Source organism: Ambystoma mexicanum, chromosome 9, assembly GCF_040938575.1.
Source record: "Ambystoma mexicanum isolate Mex_15411 chromosome 9, UKY_AmexF1_1, whole genome shotgun sequence".
NCBI classification, from domain to species: Eukaryota; Metazoa; Chordata; class Amphibia; order Caudata; family Ambystomatidae; genus Ambystoma; species Ambystoma mexicanum.
This window is the reverse complement of record NC_090931.1, coordinates 1,185,735,935-1,185,753,644: the sequence shown is the minus strand read 5'-3', so window position 1 is coordinate 1,185,753,644 and position 17,710 is coordinate 1,185,735,935. Positions and strand designations below refer to the sequence as shown.

At 44.0% G+C, this 17,710-nt stretch overlaps 1 protein-coding gene across 1 annotated transcript in view; it reads right to left on the bottom strand.

Annotated features, from left to right (window-relative positions):
* LOC138489003 (von Willebrand factor D and EGF domain-containing protein-like) overlaps positions 1-17,710 on the bottom strand; it is a 3,370,177-nt gene that overhangs the window by 3,037,515 nt on the left and 314,952 nt on the right. The window contains exon 2 of the mRNA XM_069616529.1: positions 15,549-15,736. Within this exon, the coding sequence (XP_069472630.1) occupies positions 15,549-15,736 (188 nt within the window). The remainder of the gene's footprint in view (positions 1-15,548; positions 15,737-17,710) is intronic.

Here is a 17,710-nt window from a genome sequence, read left to right as displayed (position 1 = left end):
GGCTATGGGGTTTCTTAGCCTTGAATTGTTGCTTAGGTTCATCACCCCCATGTGGAGAATGCAAATAGTCAGCAATCAGTGTAAAAGAACAAGGTGTGGTCTTATAGTGGCTGTCAGAAGCAACTACTATTGTGGTGTGCGTTGACAGCGCTAGGTGCTTTCCTTTTGCTTTCTTCACGAATTCAAAGCAGAATAGTGGGGACAAAAGCAGAGAGAACACAAGATGAGTTGTGTGATGCAGAGAGAAACACTGGAGCCAGGAGTGGTCAGCCTAGGAGCAGAGGAGAGTACAAGCTAGGTGGCCAGTGCTGTAATTTGGTTTCTTACCCCTCAGTTCTCCACCCCAAGCTTGCTTCCATCTATCTGTCTACTGCCCCCAAACCTCAGTGCCGTGCTCTGAGGAACAGTGAGTGCAAGTAACACCATGCTGAGAGACATGGGATACAGTTACTGCCCATGTGGTGCTTGTGAGGCTGTGAATGGGGGTGGGGGGTCTATTGCTCGTAGGGTGTGAACGATTGGTGGCTGGCATCAGGTCTTTGCCTTGGTCTGCTTTTTCTGCTTCCACACTCCTTTTGGTGTCAGCGGTGAAGTGGTACAAATCTACAGTGGACTGAGTGGACCGAGATGTTCTATTTCAAATTTCAATAGAGCTGTGAGCACTTTTGATACCAATGTTGAAAGCAAGCTACCAGCTTAGAAGTCTTTTGGTACCTAGTACAGCCAATTCCGATGCGCCACTACATGTGTGCACCATGCTTAGTAAATGGTGTGGTGGAGATGTGATGATAAAAGAAAAACTGAACGAAAAGATACATGAAAGTTGTGCAACAGGGGGGTGCTTGTAATGGGCTACTCTGAATCGGATATTGTTTGTGCACTCTGTGCTAATTTAGGTGTGCTTCAAGATCAAATATCCCTCTTCTAGTGGGATTAGAGCTATGATGAATGGAAAGAAAACTGATAAGGTTACTATGACCCCCATAGTTGGGCAGATAATTACAGCATTTTCCCAAAAGTAGGTACGGGCACTGAAGTGAGACCATTGCTTCTGCTATGAGCCACTTACGTGGCTGATGGTTCACATATTAATGATGGTTCACATAGTATGTTTGAGGTGGTGGAGGAAGCGGGTCGTTGCTTGCCTCTGGTGGATGCAATGCTGGAGGAGAGGAAGAAGAGTGTGACGAACACAGTGAAGTGTTTGAAGGTTCCATTTCATCAATTAACCACAAACTCATCCCGGGATCACCAACACAGATGACTGATTTGCTCTCATCGACTAATCTTACCCAAGGACCACACATTACAAGACAATGTTTAACATTACATTATACACTGAGAGAAGTGAATGAGAGAATTAGATTGATGTCTCCTATCTCTGCACTAAATACTATACTCAATACCTCAGTTGAATTGTATGATAACGTCAAATATGAAGTCAGAGCCTAACTTAAATTTTAAGTGAACTTGATATAAAAATAGATATCATCAGTAGTTGCGCTCTTTCTTTGAGTGCTACACCATTGAATATACATAAACAGGCAGTTACAGCTATTTCTATTAACAATCCGAGGACTAGCTCACAGGCATGTAATCCAGTGGTTACTGTCGGCAAGACATCTCAAACGGGCACATTAAATCCTATTTGGAAAATGTGCCGGGGCGCGTGCCTGTCGAACAACCTTCTCAGAATGAATGTGTGCAAACTGACAATAAAAGCGAGACGGAGGGACATCTGTGTGTGGGCAAGCAGGTTAGAAAGGCACTAAAAAATAAAGGAATTGGAGGAAAAGTAAAATTTGAAATAATTCTAGAAAATCTCTTAGAAACATCCATTTTACGGAAGAGGAGGCAGAAAAGGTTGACGTGTCTTCTCAGTCATTATGTATTATTTCTAATAACGATGTACCTTTAGAAGAAGAAAAAACACAAAAAGTTGGTTATAATATCAATAAATGTATCATAGATCTGAAGAGGGATTTATTTGAGCGGAGGGTGTGTCTTGCATTATCTCTATTGAGGCTAGAACCTTTTCTCAATGTAGGAAATAAAGGTTTTGGTTCAGTCATGGTTTTAGACCAAAGTATACAGACTGAGAACTGGCCAAGAGCTGGAATAACTGGGGTGGATAGGTGAATTACAGTAAATCCACAGCAAGCTGGAAGGTGTGGTAGTTGTCAGAGCATAGAGTTAGAGTGTCTGTGGGTTGAGTGTGGGGGTGGGCTCAAGGGGCATCCACAAGGCCATCAAACAAGGGAAGCCAGAAAAGCACGCAAAGCAGAAGCAAAGAGAAACATTTCAGCCTGAAAGGCTTCTTTGCCCTTATTGCAGGAGAAAGGCCCTGCAAACTACGTTTCCCAGCAGCCTCTGGGCCAGAAACTACAACTTTCAAACCACGCTAGGAGTGGCACGTGCACGCACATGTGCATAACAAAAGCACAGGGCTTGTGCTTGAGAATTCGAACAGAGCAGACGCATCTGAAAGAGCTCCAGTCACGGGGAGCAACACGAAGAGCCACGCCACAAGGAATACTCATTCCGGCCCCTCGCTTACTAAAGTTAAGTAGCGCTGGCACAGAAAGCACCCGGGGAACACGCGCACGGGGCACAACCCAAACAGAAACGTCTCGCTGCTCTCTCTAAAACTAAGTGTGGCGCGCAACTTGTTGCCAACAGCGACACCGCTCCCAGTATAAAGCGCACAGTGGCAGCCCATTAAACTGTCACAGAATGCCATGAGCACTGCCCCGCATGCACGATTATTCCTGGGCAACCCGTAAGCAATAAAGCCATGGGTGGCCAGCAAATTGCACCGCATTGAACGCCAAACTCATCACAAACCACATGAACCGCATGCAGCCAACTTAGGAACCACATGCTTATAAGCATGCACGGTTAACTCTTAATGAACCGCTTGCCTGTAGCCACGTGCGGCCAATGTTAGGAATCGCATACTTTTAGCCACGTGCGATTGAGCCCTAATTGCTGCATGTAAACAGCCACGTGCGGCCTGAAAAACTCCCACATTGCATGGACCCTATTCTGGGCAGGCTATCAGTCATAGCTGCATGATCAGCTGCATGTCTTTTGTGAGCCACGCACGGCATATCCTGCAATCACTAATGCAAGCTCTCTTTGCAGCATTTGATGCTGCAGATACCAGACCTGAGTGTGCGCAAGCAGGAGGCCAGCACTCATAACCAGGCTAGGTTCCTTATTGGTTAACTTATGTTATATGTTTGTAGGAGAATGTATGCATGTGGGTGTATGATGTATGATCATGTTGTACAGTTGCTAAGCTTATCCTATGTGCCCCTACCCATCCACTACTTCTTCCTAACCCTCCTTCCAGTTAACCTCATCACCTATACCTATCCAACCAACGTGTCCCTAACCCTCCTTCCCTACTGGGGTCACGGAGGCCCCAAGTCTTGCAGGCACCAAGACCGCAGTGGGGGTGGTTGGTTCATGCAACTCCTGCACCTGGAAGCTTGAAGCCTGACAGTGGCACAAGCCCACGTATATCAGGCGCCTGAGCGGCACGACCCATCCTAGTCATGTAGGATCTAACTAAGGTCCTACACGATTTACAGGACGAGCTTGCTGCCACTAGTCAGGACTATGCCGCCTTGGTTACTCAGGTGCACAGTTTAACTGCGCAGATCGTCCCGCTCCCTGGCGGACCGTCCTCCGCTCCCGTACCAGTACAGGCACAGGTAACACCAGAACCCGTAGTTCTCTTAGCCCCACCTGAAAGGTACATGGGGGAGTCCCATTAATATCACACATTTTTGACCCAGTATCGCCTTCACTTTCTCACCAAACCCGCAGTTTTCCAGTCCATCCAAGCTAGAATGGCTTTTGTGATTTCACACTTGAGTGGGGATGGATGGCCTGGGCAAATCTCCTAGTGCAAAGGGATGATGGGATCCTGTATGATTGGGTTAAATACCTGGAGGAGTTGGGGAACATTTTCAACCGTAGAGCTGCTGCTATGTGCAAGGACAGGGAGTTACTAACCCTATGACAGGGTAGCAAAGAACTGATAACGTATGTCAGGCAATTCAATCATTTGGTGGTTGAGGCTGAGTAGCGCAGAGAAAAAAAATGTTTCTCTTCTAGCAAGGCTTGCGAGACAAGCTAAGATATCTTATAGCACAGGTAGATCCAAAGCCTTTCTACTGTCCTGCAATGATTGACCTGGCACTATGCCTTGATCACCGGTAGGCAGAACAGCGGGGGGATAAAAAGCGAGGAGATTCATGCCCAATCGCTAGACTCGATCAGTCTCAGACCATGCAAATGTCTGAAAAAGCAGTAGGGTATGAACCTATGCAGTTTGGTTCAACCTGGGGCCCACTCACCAAAGAGGAAAAAGAGTGTCGGCGAAAAGAAGGTGCTGTGTATGTACTGCAGAACCACTGGTCACTTTGTTAAGGAGTGCCCTTCCAAACCCAAAACGCAGGGAAACACTTTGGTTTGGCGGTTGTAGGGGTCCTACAGTTGAGCCAGGAAATTAAAGCTGCCCCATTGTAGGTTTTGTCAATTATGCCCCACACATCACAAAGTCTGGACATTTAGGGTTCCTAGGTCAGGAAGTCTGGGTTACCTTGCTCCTCGATTCCGGGGCCACAGGGAACTTCATGGATATTCCATATGCTGCCAAGTTGGGAGTACCTTTGTGTCAAATAGAGCCTCCAGATGCGATGCGTGCAATTGATGGCACACCACTATGTTCCGGGCCTGTAACCCTTTGTCGCCAGGTTTTGACTCTAAGTTGTCTGGGAAATCATCTTGAATAAGTATGGTTTTACCTCATTGCAGCACCACAGTTCGGCATCATTTTGGGGCTTGCCTGGTTTCGCAAACATGACTATCAAGTGATCTGGTCCAAGGGTTTGGTTACCTTGTCATCACTAAATTGCATAAAGAATTGTGTAAGTATGAAACACTCCCTGCCTATTGTTCAGAAGTCATTGCCAGAGCTGTCCATCATGTTTGTGGAAACACCAGAACTTGCTGATTTGCCTCCCGAATACTTAGAGCTCAGAGATGTATACAGTAAACAAGCTGCGGAAATACTACCACCTCATCTGTTATTCGATTGCCGTATCGATTTGGAACCAGGGGCAGAACTGCCTTGTAGTTATATCTATGCCCTTACAGAGGCTGAGACGACACACCTAAAGGAGTACATCGATACAAACTTACGTGGTGGCTTTATTAGGGATTCCCACTCACCCATCTCATCGCAACTCTTCTTCGTGCCCAAGAAGACCAATGATTTGAGAACTTGCATTGACTACCGCGGGATCAACCACATCACGGTAAAGAACCGGTACCCATTGCCCTTGATCACAGTCCTGTTGGATCAGGATTGTGACACTGCTGTTTACACAAAGCTGGACCTTAGGGGCGGGGGGCGTACCATCGAGTAAATTTGCGTGCCGGAGCTGAGTGGAAAACGGCATTCCGAACAAAATTCGGTCTTTACGAGTACCAGGTCATGCTGTTTGGCCTTTGCAATGCACCCGCTGCCTTCCAGCATTTTCTTGACGGAGTCATTTGTGAATACCTGGACGTGTTCAATGTGGTATATATTGATAATATACTAATATATTCCTGGACCATGCATGAACATGTGAAACACGTAAAGGCGGTGCTCCTAAAACTCAGAGAACATAACCTGTTTGCTAAGATTGAGAAATGCAAATTTCACTGTACTACAGTGGAGTTCCTAGGTTATTTTCTGACTTTGTCTGGGAAACAGATGGACCAGAAAAAGGATACAAGCAGTGTTGGAGTGGCCAGCTCCCATATCAGTCAAAGAGGTGCAATCCTTTTTAGGGTTCGCAAACTTTTACCAACACTTCATAAAGAATTTCTCTGAGTTTGTAACCCTGATCACTGCTTTACTTAGAAAAGGACAAGCGTTCTTGGGGGACAAAGCTGCTGAGCGGGGTTTCCAGCAACTCAATTCAGCATTTACTTCAGCGCCAGTGCTTAGACATCCAGATCTAGCCCAACCTTTCGAGTTTGAAACGGATGTGTTGAGTTATGCGCTATGGGCAGTTATCTCTCAACGAGATCCAAAGACCGACTTATTTCATCCTGTGGTCTACCATTCTCGCAAACTGCTCCTAGCAGAAGCTAACTACACTATAGCAGATCATGAACTGCTAGCGATAAAATCCGCATTTGATGATTGGAGACACTATCTCCTAGGAGCTCACCATACAGTCACTGTCATGACCGACCATCGGAATTTACAGTTTATAAAAACAGCAAAGACACTGAGTCCGCGTCAGCTGCGTTGGGCACTATTTTTTGCAGACTTTGACTTTCTTATCACATATCGCTCTGGAGCAGAAAATAAAAAGGCAGACATCTTATAACAATGTCCTGAACCTGAAGAAAAAGGGGTGAGTGAGGAGCTTCCTATCTTTGCAGCAGCCCATATCATAGGATTAGTGGGAAGGCCTAGCATCTTTGATGATGTGCTGAATGCCATGACAACTCGAGACTTGCAAGAGTGGTGGAATAAGGGTTCCCAGCATACTCTGGTAGATTGCCTCCCGTACTATGCTAACGCTCTGTATCTACCCATAGTTAAATTAAGAAAGGAAGTCATGGAATGGTGCCTCGATGCCTCACTAGCTGGACACCTGGGTATCTTCAAAACTCAGAAAAATGTGGCTCGACATTATTGATGGCCCACTTTACTCTGGGATGTGCGTATGTATGTATGTATCAGATTGTGGCACCTGTGGTAGGCAAAAGGCCAGTCATCAAAAACCTGCGGGGTTACTGCAGCCACTGGCCACTCCACCGGATCCATGGCATACAGTCACGATGGATTTGATTGTGGATCTACCACTTGTTCAAAGGTACACCTCAATTTTAGTTGTTGTGAATTCACTCACTAAAATGAGTAACTTCATTCAGTTTGTGGGATTTCCCACTGTGGGATGAGTAACAGAGTTATTCTTGCATAACGTGGTGTGGCTGCACGGTCTTCCAACACGTGCTATCTTAGACTGAGGGTCACAATTCACTTCTCGGTTTTGGCAAGCGTTCGGCAAATTGATTGACATGGAAGTCAGTCTGTCATAAGGGTATCATCCAGAACCTGATGGGCAGACCGAAAAAGTGAACCAAGTGCTTGAGCAATACCTGAGGTGTTAAATTACCAAAGCTGAAACATCATGGGTCCAGTATGTCTGGTTGGCTGATAATAGCACAGTGCACAGCTCTACGAAACATACTCCTTTTTTTTGGGGTATATGGATTCCATCCACGGGTTTTGCCCACAACACCAACAACCCCTCCATCAGAAATACTGACATTAGTAGGACAGCATGCCCACGCACAACAAATTTGGATGGACGTTCAGACCAATTTGAATGACAAAAACAAAAACATACAAGAAATATGCGGATATAAAGCAGCATAATAATCCACAGTATAAGCAAGGGAATCAGGTTTGGTTATCCATCAGAACTATAAGAATACAAGGACCCCGTAAATTGCAACCACGCTATTTAGGCCCATTCAGCATAATGGAAATAATTAATCCATTAGCAGTAGGATTAGCCCTTCCGAGCCAAATGAAAATTCACCCCACCTTTCATGTATCATTGTTGAAACCTGTTTGAGCCTCTATTCGCACTGTTAAGCCACCAACTGTATTGGTGCAATGACATCCTGAGTTTGAAGTACAGTTCATCTTAAATTCCCAACAACGTAAAGATGGACACATTTACTATCTCATAGACTGGGTAGGTTATGGCCCAGAAGATCGGTCCTGGGAACCATCACATAATTTTCATGCCACCAGATTGGTCAAGGCATTCCATAATTACCATCCCGAAAAACCCAAACTCAGGTCCTTCCAGGCAGGGGGGGGGAGTACTTTCAGGGCACAGAGTGTGAGGGTCTGTGGTTTCAGTCTGGGGGTGGGTTGAAGGGGCAACCAGAAGGGTCCCATACAAGCAAAACCGGAAAAGCATGCAAAGCATAAGCAAAGAGAAATATTTCAGCCTTATAAAATGCTCCTTTGCCCTTATTGGAGGAGAAAGGCCCTGCAAACTATTGTAATGCTCACCTGGTATCCACGGGGATGTCACTCAGCCTTTTCTGACCTCTTACGACCTCAAACCCTTCCCTGGAGTCTACTCGACTGGAGACTGGGCCTGAAACACAGGATTGGTAGAGTTTAACTCCCTATTGTCTCTGTGTGCTTGAACCCCTTCTTCCCCGGGGTCCAACCCTTCCCTTTGATCCACAGCTCACCTTGTTTTCTTGGAAAGTGTGCTCTCCATCCTGCTTTCAGCGCAGGGGCGTGTTGATTGATGCGGGCTCGTTGCTGCCTAGTTACTTCACTGGTAAGAGTCTGACAGGTAAGTATAATGAGTCTTTTGAACAGTTCTCTAACTTCGTTCCTTTCCTTCCTTAGATGATGGCCAGCGTCCGGGGATGGCGACGTGCTGCTGTGATGAGTAGCGCTGAAGGTGAGTGAGAGCGCGATGCAACCCTTTCGTATTTGTATTGAACGGAGTTATTTTTCTGTGTCTTTTAGGTGCCACAACGTTTTCAGCGTGGATGCCGGTTTGAAGAAGAAATGCGGTGAGTAAGCACGGTATGCGGCACCTCTAGATGTTTCCACGCTAACCTGGAGTGTCTTTTCCCTCTTGCAGATGGATGAGAAGTTCCGGAGACAGAGTTTCCCCAGAGCGGCTGGGATTCAGGTAAGCGTTTGAAGCTCGTACATTCTTTAAAAATAAGCAAAGATTTGCTGAATGCTTACTAATGCCTTTTTTCTGTTCTTTTCCATTTTCCTTAGGAAGCGGCGTGCTGGGATGGGAATGACACCATCGAAGATGCCCGCAGAACAGAAGAAGCGATGAATGATGGGCAGAAGCGCTGCAAGTTAAAGCTGTTCCTAATGGTGTTCTTGTTCTTTCAGGAGCTGAGCGCAGAAGAAAGATGCAGGCCTACTGGCGACCGATCCGAACACGGTGAGTGTCACGCTGCAGGTGCAGAAAACACAAAGCATGTTTCTGAGCCTGGGCGTGGCTTAAATAGTCTCTGGGTATCCCAAGTGTCTCTTGGCTGAACCACACCCAAAAGACTAGACTGCACATGCAGTTCTGGGAACCGAAATATGTGGGGGCATCCATCTTGTCCCCATCAATGCACTACAAGTCCAATCCCCAATGTTATCCTATGGGAGTGAGTGAGTCTCGTGCCACAAGCTCCAAGATTGACTCCAAGTGGGTCTTTGGAGGGATGAGAGGCCCTTGAGGGCCATGTAGGTGATCGTGGCCTGGCTCCAACCTGACATCTTGGAGAGCTGGGGACATGAGGGGCAGGAATCATGACAACTATGTTCCCCAGCAGCCTCTGGGCCAGGAACTACAACTTTCAAGCCACGCTAGGAGTGGCATGTGCATGCGCATGCGCGAAAGCAAAAGAATGGGGCTTATGCTTGAGAACTCAACTAGAGCAGTCGCATCTGAAGGAGCTCCAGCCACGGGGATCAACGCCAGGAGCCACGCCCCAAGGAATCCTCATTCTGGCCCCTCACTTATTAAAGATAAGTAGCCCTTGGAAAGAGGGGGGAAGTGGAGCACCTTGGGAGTACACGCAGGGGGCACAGCCCAAACAAAAATGTCTCCCTGATCTCTCTAAAGCTAAGTATGGCACTTAACTGATTGGCAACAGCGACACCACTCCCAGCATGAGGCGCACAGCAGTAGCCCATTAAACTGTCACAGAATGCTACAAGAACTGCCCCGCATCCAGGATTAGTCCTGGGCAACCTGGAAGTATTAAAGCCACGGGTGGCCAGCAAATCGCACAGCATTGAATGCCAAACTCATCATGATCTGCATGTTTATAAACACACACCGTTAACTCTTAATGAACTGCATGCCTGTAGATACGTGAAGCCAATTTAGGAACCGCATGCTTATAAGCACACGTGGTAAACTCTGAAAGAACCGCTTGCCTGTAGCCACCTGTGGCCAATGTTAGGAACCACATAATTTTAGCCACGTGCAGCTGCGCCCTAATTGCTGCATGTAAACAGCCATGTGCGGCCTGAAAATCTGCAGTGCATGAACCCTACCCTGGGTGGGCTTTCAGTCATAGCTGCATGTCTTTTGTGAGCCAGGAGCGGCATATCGTGCAATCACTAATGCAAGCTCTCTTTGCAGAATTTAAACTGCTCCAGATACTGGACATAAGAGTGTGCAAGCAGGAGGCCAGCACTCACAACCAGGCTAAGTGCCTTACTGGTTAACTTGTGTTATATGTTTGTTGGGCAATGTATGCATGTGGGTGTATGATCATGTTGTACAGTTGCTAAGCTTATCCTATGTCTCCCTACCCATCCACTACCTCTTCATAACCCTCCTTTCAGTTAACCTCATCCACCGTACCTATTCAACCGTGTCCCTAACCCTCCTTCCTTACTGGGGTTGCGGAGGCCTGTGTAAGCCTAGTCTTGCAGGTGTCAAGACTGCAGTGGGGGTGGTTGATTCGTGCCACTCCAGAGCCTGGAAGCTTGGAGCCTGACAGTAGTACAGCGAAATATTTAGCATACAAAAATTCAACAGTCTGACGTTGCATCTTCAGATTGTATTACTGAAAGAACTGAGAAAGTTCCCATTTCTGTCAACACTCAACATTTGGAATACATTTTTAATATAGGTAAAAAGTCTGCGACCTTGATCCCTAGACATGAGGGAAGTATCCAGGCAGGGAGCATGGAGGGCGGTCACTCGATCAGAGAGTTTGAGATACAGTTACCAATGGATAGGGATTACCTGCTTTGTATCCTTAGTACAAAAGGAAATTCCATACTTAGTGGCTGTACTCCTGAACACCCTGACTTGAAAAAGTTTTAAGTCGTTGAGGTAATTGGAATACACCTCACACTAAACCTCCTACTATCATCCTCATGTTGGCAAAAAGCGGCTCTGACAAATTCAATAAGGGCCCTAAAGATGAACACTCAGGAAAGAGCTTATGTTGAGCTCTGTCTAAGAAAGAATATGAAAATTGCATTGAATAGGACAAATCTCCTGAAACGCTTTCATGAAATACCAACACTTTGCTCTCTCACTACACAATATATTGATTGTGTAAGGTTCCCAGATGATTCTCACACTGTTCTCGTTGAAGAATGCCTTAAACCCTCTTCGGTTGCCAAATCTATACTGGAGGAGGCAGAGGCAATTCAGAATTTGGGATGTGCAATTTATAAAGAATGAATGCAGATGAAATCTTTGGATGTGGTGTAAAGGGGTCAGAAAGAATTTGCATTGCTTAATGCTAGAGGGGAAACATCTAGGTTGTCAATGAAGGGCACACAGAATAAGAAAGTGGACCATAGTTTTGAGTAATTGGTGAGTAAAATGAAAGGGGAAAGTGGTCAGGGTTGTTGGTCATGGCTCCGGGACATCTTTATCAATAATTTGGGTGAAAAGGGGAAGTGGGATTGAATCTTTAACATCCACCAAACTTTCATTGTTGGTATGGAAAACACAAGGGTTTTACAGCTTCATGAATGATGACAGTAGAGTCCACATTTTCAGAAATTATGATATAATTGTGTTCCACGAAACTTGTCTTGCTACAGAAATACAAAGTGATGGATTTTCTAATATGCATAAAATAGTGGCTACTTCCAATGGAGGTCGTCCCGCGGGAGGTATGCTGATTGCAGCAAGAAAATCTATAGTACGACCTGCAGAGATCATTTCAGATGAGTTTCCAGGGATCCTGGTGGTTGTGATTGAGTTTAATGAGATTGAGACATTTTCTAAAGTATTGCTAGTAAATCTCTATTGGAATCCTGCTCTTTCCATTTTCAATGATTTCTCTGAATTGTTAGCAGATTGGATGATTATGAATGAATCTCTGAATGTTATTATACCTGGAGAATTGAATAATTACTGTTTCCATGGTCCATTCAGTGGAAGGATAAATCAGTGTAGTGTTCAAAATGGTTTAAGGCAGAGAGAATAATTGGAAGATTGGGACTTGGCACTAGCTAACGTAAATATACAAAGAGATATAGTGCAAAGCCCAGCTTGGAAATATACTACTAGCACATCTATAATAGAGTATATGGCCCTCTCTAGAGTATTTTGGAAGGAGTGTACATCTTTCATGTTGGTAGAATAACAGTTTAGTGGCCATAATGAGTTAAATGCATTGCTTAAGTTGTGTTCCAAAACATATTAGTCAGCAGAATATACAGAATTGACTGTAAACCCTGGGGGGGAATCACATTAAGAGGTTCAGAGGAGAAGGCAGGAGGCTTGTTAACAAACTGGAAAACTATATCTATAGTGCCACTCAGGGATCACTGGTGATTGTTTGTAATGTTAGTACTTTTAAAGAATGTTCATGTTTCTGGCCTTTTATGGTCCTTTTGTTTGCATTTATACAACCACAACAAAGATATCTAGTTATTAAGAGCCAACACTTTTTCTTTTCTTTTATTGATACCCCACAGGTTGCACCCTCTCCAGTTTTCTTTTATTGAACCCTTGTTGAGTGTACTAGTATCTTCTTAATTCTTCTTCTCCTGACAAATGTTCAAGACTAGGCTGCTTAAGAACAGAAACATGTTGAGATAATCCACTGGATTGAAACAAGGATTATAAACTCAATTGCTATATCAGATTAAGAATTAATTAAGAAAATAGTATACAAGGGATTTGTTTTATGTACTCCATATCATTTTGTAATGATTATACATTGCATGTAATTGAAGATGTCCTATGATTTATGTGTCTTACATTGATGTATATGTTGTTTTTTTTGCAAACCAGTGCATTTAATACGTTTTTAATGAGTATATTTGATTAAAATGAATTGTTTGTTTTTATGAGGTTTGTAGTTACTGTCAGTAAGTTTGTTGGTACACCCTGTGGTTTTGAGCTCTGTCTTCTATATATTGAAATAGTTTAACTCATTACCTGATCTTTCTTTTTAGGTAGGCCATTCGAGTGGAAGGGGTCATAGACAGAAGAAAGCGAAGCAGATACCACAGACTTTTGGCAAGCATATTTTGAGGTCTGCTTATTTGGCAAAAAAAAATGTTTTTGCACTTCAGAAATAACAATACAAAAGCCTGTATTTAAAGTGCATTTAAAGCTTTAAATTTAAAGCACATGAAATTGTTCAAGATCACATCAGTTAGAATGCTGGTTTTATATACTTCCCTGATGGTTCGAGATAATGAAGCTAGAATCATTCCCATTTTGCGTAATATGCTTATTTAATGTTTTTGTATTTAAAACGTGTCATGTTGTGTTATGTGATTTGTGTACTTTCCGAGTCTGAACTGGAAAAGAAAGTTGTAATGTGCAGAAATCCAGAATGGGTCAAAGCTCCCAGCTTCACACCGCTTAACCAATTTGCAATCTGGAGCACTTAATTTAATCGCGTATTGCATAACCCATCAACATTGCCAATCACTAAACATTTCAAAATTGCCAGCCCTTCGGGATGATTTCGTTCTCAGTGTATGATCTTCAAAACAGCCCCACTACCTATAGAGTTGCTTCAGCTATAATAATAATAGTGAGCATTGATATATTGCACACCGCAAACACTCGTTTCTTTGCTCTCTAAAGGCAACGCCACTTAAAAGCTATGTCCAATGGTTGTCTGCCTGGATATGGACACCTTCCTACTTCTAATCGGCATCCACTTTATATGCTTTGGTGTAGAATGTGTAGTTTTTCCCCTTGCTTCTAGTTGGTCTCCTGTATCCATGATTGAGCACATTTGCAGTTTCTGATGCAGCGCATCTGCTTCCTCTGTCTATTCCTCATTATTTGCACATTTTCATGACATATGTGTCCTGTATTTATTCTACAGCCGTATACCTTACGTGTGGCTGCTATTGATACAATAGTGTACTGTACCTAGGCTTAAAGACAGCTACCCTCATTGTGGACTTTTATTTTTCCCTTGAAATGGTACTTACAGCAGGAAAGAAGAGGATAAGGGGGCAGAAGGGGAATACCCAAGCTTATTTTGATTGCTGTGAGGCAGCATATCAAGCTATGGGTTGTGATCGCGAGAAGGTTGGAGGGGACTAGATACTCTGCATCCCTTTATTTCTTCGGCTACATATAGGGGGGCCCCAAAAGTAGTCCATACCCCAGGTCCCAAAAGTGTAATAATTGCCTGGTTTTACTGATGTGGATAATGTGGTTTGTGGGAAATACACATGTAGACAATCTGTGAACAATGCCGGGGTCGGTGTACATGTTTATAGAACCTTAGTTCATCCCAAGCTTGCCTTTGCACCCCTTAGGGACAACCATGTGTCACCTCTTGGTGATGGGAATGTGCATCCCACATGGCCTTACTCTGGTCCTTGCTTAAACCTATCAAATTGTAATTGTATGAATGAGTCAAACGAACCTGTCTTACAACACCAACAGTGATATCAACTGTGTCATTAACACATTCTAAAATCCCATTTTTTCACAATGTGTAGTGTTTCAAGTTGGTTTACTCTGTCTTCTAAGAGCTGTGATAATTAATCTTGATAGACCTACCAAGGGCAGTTCTGGGAGTGATGGGCCCTAGAGACAGAGTTAAAGCCCTTCACCAAGTGAGGGCCTTTAACAAGGTTTACGGGCTCATAACTCCCAGTACAGCCCAGTTCTATGTCATTTCATCGCCAGTCATTTTTCCGTCTGGTATTTTTACAGATACATGTTTCTGAAAAATGTCACCAAAGTGTTATTTTTGTTTAATTTTTGGGGGTTCCCCTATCCCCCACCTATTTATTTCCATTCCCAACACCCCTAACCCATTATCTGCCCTTTCCCGCCCCCTTGCCCCCAAAAATGTTGATAAATTATTTCGGCAAAGTGCAGTCATAAAAAAAACAGTTGTAAAAATGACTGTCGATGAAACATCGGTATATCTACAGCCCAAGCATTGGGGGTCTATAAATCCATTTTATGCCAGGGTTTGGGATGATTGGCAAATTTGCTTTTGGCCATCACGAAGGTGAGGATAAACCATGCCAGGCCACATCTTCTGGGTGTGGCCTTACAAAGATATGGAACTGCTGTCCTGGGTGCAGGGTGGGGGGTGGTAGAGTTAAGGCCTGGCCTCCAGTGGTAAGATAAGTAGCAGGAATGGGCAAGGGAGTTTGCACTTCCCATGCTGCACCGGTCACATGTGCCCTGGGTGAGGACGCAGCGATGCTTGCAAAGATGCTTGCAGTAGAGTGGTGGGGATAAGAGAGCATCACACCAGAGGCCCTGTCTGCAGAGAACACCTGGGGACCCATTCAGCCTTCCCACATTGGTTAATTTCCAGGATATACGACATATAAGAGCCATATCAGCCCATATCTTGGGAATTGACTGATGGTGAGTTGCCACATCACTCCCCAGGGACCTAACAGTTTGCATTGCATAACTGAATGCTGTTTTACTTTCGAGCTCAAGTTGAATACATGTCTTTCAGTTAGCTAGACTAGTTCGCGCAGAGGTACTCACTTCAATGCATTGTGTAGGCATTTCTGCAGATTCGTTGTTCATCATGAACCGGTACCATCCTGGCGCCAAAGAGTTATCACAGATAAGATCCTGAATTGCCGTGTGTTGAAGTTCCAATGAATCAAAACGAGGACTTCGAGAAGGATTGTTCAGTATCTGATGCCCCTCTGGTAGGCAATGGCGATATGCTAAAATACACAACCAAAGATGTGCCTTTAAATAAGATGCACATTCTACCCAGGCACATATTACAAAGGCACTCTGCTCATCAAGACATTCTGAAATGCAGTGCATGACCCTTCAAAAGGCTTTGGGGGCATTATCTTATTAGTAAGCCTTGAATAGGTATCCAGACAATGCCCCTACCTAACTGGGGTCTTGTGTGATGTTGGGTAATTGCAAGTACTTTTACTGCGCTGTTTTCATTTTAGTGTACATGGTCCTCCATTCCGTTGAATACTAACTTTTGAGGAGTGTGTCATGTCATGTATGCTCACAAATATTTCCTATCTTAAATCTCTTTTCATCTTGGATTAGTTTCTTTATTGTATACGACGCCCTAATCTTAAGGAATGATTACATATATATGTTTTTACCCAGTTCAATACATATATTTACTAAAATCGAATTTCTGGATGTAGCAGAGTAATTCGTGTATATCCTGTTTACCGCTTCTGAAAACAGTGTGCATGTTGTTTTTAAGATAGCTGCCATGATCTTCACCACATAACACTCGTTGTGTATTGCACCTGAATGCATCCATTTTCCTGTTTTTATTATTTGTACATGGTTTCACAGAAACCTTTACAAAAAGAAACAAAAAACAGTTCAATAAAATGAGAAAACATCGTGATCTGTTACATCGACAATACAATTTAAAACGATTGTCATTACATTGTTGCTTGCAGTATAGGCTACAGCCATCAGATTCCATTTTTCATTTGCAGTAAGAGAACTAATAACCCAGACACGAAACCCTTTTCTGGCTCCCTTACAAAGGAAATGCTTTAGTTGCTAATCCTCTTTCTATGGCTTAGATTTAGTAATCCACCCTTTATCTCTAATTCAACAAAAGAGAAAAGGAAAGGAAAGAAGCTAAACAGTGAAGGAAATCGCTTTCACAAGACAATGTTACATCTTTCGAGGACTTTTACCACAGCAATCGTTAGCCGTACTTCACGCCCAGAGGTCAACATGTCCCAAAGCAGTTCTGCAATCAGTCCCTCTTCCCTTTCCACATATTTCCTGAATAGAGCCGCCTAGCAGGCCGGGTTCCCTCACATTTCATAAGGAGATGCCTTGGCCTTTGATTTAAAGGATTCTCGCATGTTTAGCACAGTTTACGGGCATCTTCGCCTCTTCCACACTTGGCCAGGATTTCACCAGTATGAATTAGGTTCAATCTCGCTCTAAGAAAGTTCTTTCTGATCTTCCAGTCAGGGAATCTGACCAAATATCTCAACAAATACCCCAGTTTTTTGTCAACTGACTGGAATGTGTTTATGAGAGCTGAGCTTCTAATGTTCTCAGTTGTTGCAATCCAGTCACTCAATTCTACTGCTTTGTTAACTTTTAAGAGGATAACAATTAATGTTTGGAGGTTTGTGTCTGCTTTTAACAGAACGTCCCTAACCCTTATTTCCAGGTCCGCCAGGATTCCAGATCTAGAGAGCTCCAAGTGAACCTTGATCTCGCTGTAAAGTGTATTTTTTTGTGCAGTGAAGATCTGATGATATAAGGATATCAGCTTCCAGTCTGCGAAAGATCCTAAAGATTTCAGCTCAAGCTCAAACTAGGAGTGCACTCCCTTCCGTATGAGGCCCTCCAATTCGCTCCAGTTTGTTTGCCAGAGCAACGGTTTAGCTTCTAAACCGTATACGTTTATTGGAATAGCCTTTGCCAAATAAAACCTAATCAGTGGGAGAACTGAAAACTTACAATATTTGGAGAGCAGTTTTTTCATCTGGGGAATAATCTGCAAGATTTTCCCCTGCACGTCCAACTCAACTTCATCGATAGTTCGCCGGCTATAACCGATCTCCCTGCTTCAAAAATGGGGTGACTATTGTAACTCTCCATGAGGCCGGAAAGGTTTGTCGCCTAAGAATTTCTTTAAAGAGATGATTTAACAGCATAGCCCAGAGTGACGGATTGTTCTTAAG